The sequence below is a fragment of the Myotis davidii genome, unplaced genomic scaffold, assembly GCF_000327345.1.
Source record: "Myotis davidii unplaced genomic scaffold, ASM32734v1 scaffold934, whole genome shotgun sequence".
Classification (NCBI taxonomy): Eukaryota; Metazoa; Chordata; class Mammalia; order Chiroptera; family Vespertilionidae; genus Myotis; species Myotis davidii.
The window spans coordinates 1151666-1160658 of NW_006285798.1; the positions used below are offsets into that span (position 1 = coordinate 1151666).

Sequence of the window (8993 nt, forward strand, 5' to 3'; positions counted from 1 at the left end):
AGGGCAGAGCAGGTCCAGCCAACTCGGTTAGACGCAGAAAACGTACATGGACTCCCCTTTGCTTCCTTTCATTCCCAGGGAAGCAGACGCCCTCAGGCCCTCAGATCGGCTGCACAGCTGCGCGAGTGGGGAGGGGCCGGAAGGTGGGGACAGGGCGGCTCCTGTGAGAGTCTCTCTATGGACCTGGCTCAGGGCTCCAGCTCAGCGGCCACGGAGCTGCCTCAGGCCTCCTAGCGAGTCACTGTCCTTTCCAGCCTCAGCCCCCGGGCCTGTAAAACGGGATGGCGACGCCCGTTGCTGGGTGAGCTGACTGGGAGGCCAGACCTGTTGGAGGACCAGGGAGGCGAAACCGTGATTGGGAAGGCAACATTATGCAAATAGGGTCATTTTTCAGATAGAGTGGGACTGACAGGAAAAGATGAGAAGAGACATGTCCCCAGCAACAGGATGGTGTGAAGAGAGACCGTTTCTGACACATTCACTCATGGATATTTACTGTGCACTTGCTGAGAGCCAGGGACCCGCCCTGAGGAAGCGGCAGCGAAAGGCACTTAGACCAAGTGCAGGTGGTTGAGATCCTGTGTCAGATGGGCAGTGGGAGCCCTGCTGGGAAGGTGGTGACAGAGGGGCTCCGACAGGGCAGCCGCGGAGCCCCAGGGGTGCGTCTCCTCCAGAAACAGGGCAGCAGCTGACGGCGGGGGGATAGGCCTCCTTGCCCAGCCCCAAGCCCACCCCAAGCCCGCTCTCTGCCTGTGGCCACTCAGCTCCTCTCCTTGCCTTGGGTTTCCCAGCTGCCAGCGGTCGCCTCCCCTGACCCCAGACAATAAATTAATAAGTAAAATATGCAGTTTGTCAGACAGTACTATGTGCTCTTAAGAAAATAACAGGCCCTTTGCTCAGTGGGTAGAGCATCGGCCTGTGGACTCAGTCCCCAGTAGGTGGCGTGCAGGAAGTAGCCGATCAATGATTCGCTGTCATCACTGATGCTTCTATCTCTCCCCCTTCCTCTCTGAAATCAATAAAAATATATTAAAAAAAATAGGACTATCATCATGAGTCACTCCCTACCTTCCTTCTGGCCTTTGCTTAAAGGCCACCGTCTCGGGCAGGCTTCCCTTGACATTCTTATTTCCTTTGTGCACCTGTACCCTTTGTCTGCCGCCCTAGGATGTGAGCTCACGTGGCAGAAAGTAGTTTACCTCTGTACCCACAGCTTTTAGAATCCTCCCTGGCTCAAATAATGAATGAATAAATGATCATCTCCTCCGCCCTGACTGGTTTGGCTCAGTGGATAGAGCGTCAGTCTGCGGACTGAAAGGTCCCAGGTTCGATTCCAGTCAAGGGCATGTACCTTGGTTGCGGGCACATCCCCAGTAGCGGGTGTGCAGGAGGCAGCTGATCGATGTTTCTCTCTCATCGATGTTTCTAACTCTCTATCTCTCTCCCTTCCTTTCTGTAAAAAATCAATAAAATATATTTAAAAAAAAATGATCATCTCCTCCAACAGTTAAAATCCAAACCAAACCAAACTTTCCCACCCTGTTCTCCAGAAAAGAGAGACAGGCAAGGCGCACGGAGCCGTGTGAGCCTTCTGGGAAGTGATACAACCCAACTTTCGTTTTATAACTTACGTGTTTCGCAAAAGCTGGCAGGAGGGGATGTTGGGTCGTTCAGGGGGGCTGAACCCGAGGTTGGGGATCATCTTCTGGTTCCATGAACTGCTTTTGTAATCAGAAAAGCAAGGAAAACCTTGTGTTACGGAGAAAAGGAAGTGCTTGCTTCGGGTGGACAGATGCCTGGGTTCTGGGTCTGGCCCCCGGGAGCGGCCTCCTTTGTCAAGGCTGGCTGCTTGCACAGGGATCTGGGACTGGAGTCCCCTGCTTCTTTGCCTGCTCCCCCCAGGCACTCCCTGAAGTGCACAGAGCTCTCTAGAAGGTTTGAGCATGGCTATCAGCACACCCGGTTGACTCCTGGCTCACCCTGTGGCAGTGATAAGCACATGGCCCAGGTCTTTTCCCTCTCACCGGGCTTGGGAAATGTTTAGTGCGATAATAATTAGGTCATGCATTTGGTGTGAGGTCACACAGTCAAAGAGCTGAGTCCAAACTCCGTGCTGTTAGTCGCTACCCTGCTATCTCCTCAAGTTCTTTTTCTGGCTCTGGTACTCTGCTAAGTGCTTGGGAAACACAATTTCCTTGTGCTCTCAAAACCATGTCAGGAGGTGGGTGCGCTTCCCATCTCCTGTTCACAGCGGTGCAAATCGAGACGCAGGGGAAGCGCTAACCTGTCCTGGGTCACAGCCAAGTTTGCAGACAGGATCTGGACATGGGTCTGGGGACACTGAGACCGTTTCGGCCCCTCCTGCTGTGTAACGCATCACCCCCAAACGCAGTGCTGGGAACACAATTTTGTTACGCTCCCAGGTTCTGTGCTCGGAAATTACCTTGTCCCTGCTCCACAGCAGCTCAGGCCTCATCCCAGAAGGCGCAGTTGCTGGAGGTGACTTGACACCTGGGACTGGAACCCCTGCAGGCTCCCATCCCTCACGTGCCTGGACCCCGAGGATGGCTTTCAGCTGGGACCCCACTGAGCTGAAGGCCAGCCCGCCAACATGCGCCTCCGCCTTGTCTCTCCACCTGTGCAATCTTGGACTTCTGCACAGCAGGGTGTCGGAGGCCCAGGAACCCCAGGGAGAAAGGGGGGAGAGGTGGGCACTCTCGGATGGCACCACCTGTACCATACTTCATCAGCCAAGGCAGCTGTGAAGGAACTTGCGCGTTCAAAGGAAGGCACACGGTCCCAGGCCCCTCAAGGCCACACCATGTGGAGAGACGTGGGGTGGGAACTCCTGCTGGACTGTCGTTGGTAAATACAATCTGAGACAGAAGCCTGGCGTCCGTGGTCCTCAACTTCACTGCACACTACAATCACTTTCTTTTCTTAATGCCTATGCTGTACCCCAGACCAACGAAATCAGGGACACTGGGAGCGGGAGCCACGCACCAGATTTTCAACTTCCGTGTGCGAACAACGAGGCTTTCTCCCAGGTTTGCCAACCACCTGGCAGGGTGGCTGGCTCATGGACAACCAGCGCTTCTCCAAGTGTGAAAACCGATGGCTCTTCGTACGCAAGGTCATGGTAGGTCGTGCGCAGGTGGACTTGAAAGCCATAACATGATAGGTGTTTCTCTTTACTTGTCTTCTGTGACAAGTGACTGTGGGTTTCCATCTTTGGTGGTTGTGCAGTTTCCTTTTTAAATACATTTGAGTACAGAAGGGAGGAGGTGGAGGTCATGTTTAGAATTCTAAGTAAGTAGTGGCATAGGGCGAATGCACATGGGGCAGCAATCACAAAAGTGCTGTGTGAACGGCGAGGCTGGGAAAGCCTGCGTCAGGGCGTCCGGGGTGGCCGCAGTGGCTGTTACCACGCCCAGCATCATCTTGAAGGACTGCTAGCTACACATCGACTTTGGGTGATTCTGAAAGTTTAAAACCTGACGTCTGAGAGCTGGCCTTGGAGAAAGGAGTGGGCAGGCGGGGCCAGGGTGCTTGTGAAGCAAATACAGAGCCTGAGTAAGTGTCCTGGTTCTGCCAGGAGCCGGGAATCCTTTGAATGAATCGCAGCAGCCTGAGGGGAAGTTTCCATAAGCCCTGAGGGGGAAGAGAGGTCAGTCATCTGTCTCTTTCTCAGGAGGAACCCAAGAAATTGGGGAAACAGATATCACATGCAACCGGAGGTGAAAAAGAAAGAGTAAAATAGTGTAGGAGAAGAGGGGGTGGAACAGGAGGAAGGTTCTGGAGGGGTAGAGTCAAGAGTGGGTTCTTGTTGCCCGGCCGGTGAGGCTCAGTGGTTGAGCATCGACTTATGAACCAGGCAGTCAGGGTTTGGTTCCCGGTCAGGGCATAGGCCCGGGTTGCAGGGTCCATCCTCAGTGTAGGGCGGGCAGGAGGCAGCCAATCCATGATTCTCTTTCATCATTGATGTTTCTATTTCTCTGTCTCTCTCCCTTCCTATCTGAAATCAATAACAATATATTAAAAAAAAAAAAAGAGTGCGACTCTAACCCCAAGGTCCTTTCTGACCAAACATTCTGTAATTCCAAGAACTGCCTGGTTCCTGGAACACCCGCCTAAAGGCCTCCAGGCATAGGCTGTGCCAGGGAAGGGCGAGGCCAGGGAAGGCCAATCAGAGGCCAGGAGCGAGGGGTGGCATGTGGGACCTCCTGGCCAAGTGTCATAGGACCCAGTATCCAGGGTGTGGCCTCAGCCAGCGAGGGACAGCGCACTTCCTAGCTTGTTTTGTCCTTTGACATAGACAGAGGAGAGGGCAGTCTCACCATCCGATAGGTTAGAAAACGGAGGCTCAGAGGACTTACTGACCAGAAATTAACTAGCTTCCAGGATTCCTCATTGTCAGTATTCACGTTTCTTCTCAGGCATGTAGCATAAAGGGAAAAGCCCGGAGGTAGAAAATCAGATAGACCTGAGTTCAAAATCCCAGCTTCTGCAGGTTTTGGCTGTGTGACTCTGGGCAAGTTACTTGACTTCTCTGAACCTCAGTTTTCCAGTCTGTAAAGTGGGGTCAATAGTGGCACACCTATAGGGTTACTGTAAGGATTCAGTGACACCATGCCTATAAAGCACCTATCACAGAGGGACAGCCCAGTGCATGGAGGCCGTTGGCTGTGAATTTTGAAGCTGACATAGCAGATCTGTGCAGAGCTGAGAGCCCACTGCCCCATGCTGCTCCTGCCATTTGCCTCCTGAGTTCAAGAGCTGACAGTGGCCCTAAGGTCTGGTTCCAGTCATACCAGGCTCCTATTTGTCCCTCCGTGCAGTGCATGCCTTCAGCCAGGCCGCTGTACAGTAGGCATCCAATAAACATTAATTGATCGAATAAGTCACATGTGGGAAGAGGAGTTGGAGGGGGAATCTCAAGGAGCTGTATGGCAAATGGCGGTGAGTTCTGGGCACAGGCTTCCTGGGTGAGATCCAGAGACGGGGACAGGCTGCGGGGGAGGCGAGGGGACAGGCGGTGAGGGCAAGTCAGGGACGACTTTGAAGAGGGGGAGGCATTTGAGCTGAGCCTTGTGGGATGGGCGGGATTAAAGGCAGCTCGGACAGAAAGGACCAGGAGAACAGAAGCTTGCTCAGGGGTGGGTGGGAGTCAGGTTTCAGTAGCTCTGAGACGGAACCAGGCAGCTCCAGGCAGCAAGTTCCCTGTCCCAGTAATGGCCAAGCTAGCAGGTGACTCCAGCAGAAGCAGCTGGGGTTGGGCTGGGTGCCATTTATTTATTTATTTATTTATTCTGGAATCGAACCTGGGACCCTTCAGTCCACAGGCCGACGCTCTATCCACTGAGCCAAACCAGCTAGGGCTGTCTATTTTTTAGATGGTTTTTTATTGATTTTAGAGATGGAAAGAGGGAGAGGGAGTTAGAAGCATCAGTGATAAGAAGGAATCATTGGTTGCCATGCCTCACACTGGGGATCGAGCCTGCAACCAGGGCATGTGTCCTGACCAGGAATCAAACCATGACCTCTTGGTTCCTGGGTCGACACACAACCACTGAGCCACACTGGCCGGGTTAGATGCCTTTTCATCTCCTCAGTCCGAGATCCTGTGTGACACAGACAGGAACGGTCCAGGCTGTTCCCAGGCTGGACTCGGGGGAGGCCACTGGCTAGAGATTCCAAAGGCGCAAGCTGACCTCAGTCGGCAGTGCATCTGCCTCTGGTACCGCTCCAGCAGGCGCTCACTCCTCTGTCCCTGTTCTCGGGTCCCTAAGAATCATTGGTGCCCAAGTTCTGCAGCCGAGGGCTGGCATGGAGGGGTCAGGAGAGGAGCAAAGGCTCCGCTCAGGGCCTGACCGAGTGGTTTCTTCCCCCCACTTACGTTGTCTGTGGAAAACGCTTCTTGCTAGTTTTATCCAGTATTCACTCTCTCCTGCTTTCCTTCATAACAAAACCCGCCCTCCCCCAGTTTGGCTAACACGTGGCTATGCAGCTAAATACTAGGTTTTCCGAAACTTTCTCGTAGCTGGGTGTGGCCATGTAACTAAATTCAGAGCAGATGTGATGTGTTGTTCTACTTTTAGGTTATGGCCTTAGAAACGAATTGCTGTGGCCCGCCCTGGCCCTTCCCTGTTCTCTTCCCACAGGCTGGCCCTGGAGCAGCCAGCGTGGGCCTCATAGCGGAAACCATGTTCTGAGGTGGCAGAACCAAGGGCCGAAGGAGCTGAAGTCCCTGACCCGTGGCGCTGCCATTTTGGTCCTGGGAGCTGGTCTGTGCCAATGAGATGCCGTTCTACCCATTTGGTTTGAGTCTTCAAGACAGCGGCCCAAACGCGTATCTCAATCAGTATGTCCGCTCAGCTCCCCTCACTCCTCTAATTTGCCCCACGTTCTTCTCGAACCTGGTTCCGAGACGGGTAACACCAGGTAAGAACCTTCCTGCCCCGGCTGACCTCACAGAGCCCTGTCCTGGCAGCCCCCGAGCAAAGTGACCCCCTCACTTGAGGACCTTAAGGGTCCTGGGAGCCCTGTGGCACTTGGGGGCGAGTCCCTCAATGGTTGAAGTCTCGGTTTGTTCCATTTTGGCACCAGTAAGGAAATTCCCTCCAAAAGGTGGTTTTATAGGAACACAACCTGATCAACAAGGTTGTTGTTCTGCTGGGGCGGGGACTGTGTCATGGGCAGATGAAAAGGAAGCGGAGGACTGTCCTTGCACCCAGAAGAGACCACAGGACCGTCTGCACCAAAGCACATGCCCACCCAGACCAAGCCAGAACGCACACATACTCCCCGCTGCAGGCCCTGCAAAGTCAGACCCCCCCAACCCCCGCCGCCCCTGCAGTAACCGAATACAGACAGACCCGAACCAAAGCTCTGGGTCCACGCGGCCGCAGACACAGGGAGCCGGCGCGGCCGCAGACACAGGGAGCCGGCGCCGCAGAGCCACACCGAGAGGACAAGACTCACAGCTGCCGCTGCACTTTATTGCCGCGCCGCCTGGGGAGCTCCGGTTTCCTCGGCACCTTTCTCTTTGGGGCGCCTTCGTGGCTTTGCCCCTCCACGCCCGCCCTGCCTCTTGCCCCCTATCTTGCCGTTGTTCTGCAGGTGCTCCCTTGGGGGCCCCTCAGAGCCTGAGGCAGGTGGGGGAGTCCTGGGAGTCGGGTGGGCGAGCAGGCCCGGGTCCTGCCTCGGGGCGCCGGGTCCTCCGTGGTCCTGCCAACGTCGCCGTGGGGGGTGCGTGCTCCGGCCTCCTCTGGGGAAGGACAGCAGTTGGTGCGAGGGACAGAGGCCTGGGTCATCCTGCCATCACTTGCTCCGCGACTCCAGAGAAAAGCCCTCTCCCCTCTGGGCCTCAGTTTCCCTCTCTGTAAACCACACTTCCCTCCAGTAGGAAAGGGTCTCTGTGTCCCCCTTTGCACCGGTCACTGGGAAACTGAGTCAAATGTATGTCTCATTTTCTTCTGTGTTGAGACACCAGGTCTTCAATCCCTCCTCCCCACCCAACCAGCACCTCCCGTCCTGGCCCTCGAAGCGGAGGGTCTCCCGGGCCCTGGGCCCCTGGCACCTCACCTCCCGTGGTCTCAGGGCCGCGCCCCTCGCTTGTTCCGCTCCGTGTTCTGGAGCTTGGCCACCAGCTTCCTCTCGTGCCCCCCAGGGCTGGGGCGGTTGGTGTGGGCAGCGGCTTCTCTCTTGGTGCGACCTTTCCGGCCTCCCACTCCTGGGAACGCAGGCAAGAGCAGAGTGAGCGGCTGGAGGCAGGGGGAGGCGGTGGTGGAAAGAGCTGGGGTTGGAGTTGGGAGGCTGGGGTTGCCACCACCTAGCTTTGGGGCAGTGGTTCTCAACCTTCCTAATGCCACGACCCTTTAACACAGTTCCTCATGTTGTGGTGACCCCCAATTTCATTCTTACAAATTGAACATAATTAAAGCATAGTGATGAATCACAGAAACAATATGTAATTATATATGTGTTTTCCGATGGTCTTAGGCAACCCCTGTGACCAAAGGGGTCGCGACCCACAGGTTGAGAACCGCTGCTTTGGGGTATAGTCCCTATTCCCCGCCGGAGGAAGGAGGGTCAGAGTGGAGGGGCAGGGCCAGGCCTTACCCAGCTGGGAATACGCCAGGCTGTAGAGGTCGGACTCGTCCAGGCTGGGGTCTTCGTCCTGTGGGCCCAGGGGCTGCTGCGATGAGCTGGCTGCTCTGGGGAAGGTGGACATCATGGCTGGCTTACTAGTACCTCACTGTCTCTCTCGCCTTCCACAGCTTAGTTTGTGTCTGGTTTCCTGGCCCCTCCCAGCTCACTGGATCCGACTTATAAGGCCACGTCTCCTCCTCAGCGGCCGTAGCCCAGCCCCGCAGGCCCTGTCTGATGCAATCTGGCCCTTTCCCAGAACCGCGGTAAACACCCGGCATAAGGGGGGGAAAGTCAGTCTCGTGAGTCCCAGCCCCTTGCCCCCCGCCCTCGCTGGGGCTCGCCCCACCGGCCCCGGTGTTTTCCACAGAGGAGATTCCCTGCCCCTCAGCGAGGAGGGGCCTGGCAAGGTCTGGCCATAAATAGTCCTTGGGAACACGGCCAGCAGGGACCTGAGGGCGGCCCACTCCTTCCTGTCCATCTGCTGCCCTCAGCCACGTGCCCCTTCTGGGATCGGGGTCATGGTCACACGGCTGACCCTCACTCCACCCCAGTTGTGGCTCAGATTCAGGACTGTGTGGCGGCATATGGGGTAAGGAATGCGGGGAGAGGATAGCAACAAACGAGCGCTAGGTCAGTGGTTCTCACCCCATCACTCCTTGGAAAGCCCCCTGAATATCCTGAACTGGGGCCCCTCCGTCATTCCCTTCACCTAAGAGGGAGGCTAGCCGAGTGGTTACGAGTGCAGATTCTGGAGCTGGATCTCAAGCCCCTGGTCCACTATTCCTGTGTGACCCCAGACAAGCCACTGTACCTCTCTGTGCCTTGGTTTTTCCCTCTGTAAA

General features: G+C 55.7%; 1 protein-coding gene across 1 annotated transcript; it reads right to left on the reverse strand.

The window, feature by feature from the left end:
* Nucleotides 1-6977: 6977 nt before the first annotated feature.
* NUPR1 (nuclear protein 1, transcriptional regulator) lies at nucleotides 6978-8358 on the reverse strand. The gene is made up of 3 exons (XM_006756867.2): nucleotides 8122-8358; nucleotides 7585-7732; nucleotides 6978-7267 (listed from the first exon to the last, which is right to left on the reverse strand). The coding sequence occupies exons 1-2, from the start codon at nucleotides 8234-8236 to the stop codon at nucleotides 7596-7598; spliced, it is 252 nt and encodes an 83-aa protein (XP_006756930.1). The 5' UTR covers nucleotides 8237-8358; the 3' UTR covers nucleotides 6978-7267; nucleotides 7585-7595.
* Between the last annotated feature and the right edge of the window lie 635 nt (nucleotides 8359-8993).

Excerpts from the sequence above, each read along its gene's own strand:
- NUPR1 (XM_006756867.2), bottom strand. The coding sequence starts at position 8,236 with ATGATGTCCACCTTCCCCAGAGCAGCCAGCTCATCGCAGCAGCCCCTG. Across the intron at positions 7,733-8,121 it reads CCTGGCGTATTCCCAGCTGG|GAGTGGGAGGCCGGAAAGGT; the intron begins GTAAGGCCTGGC and ends CTGCGTTCCCAG.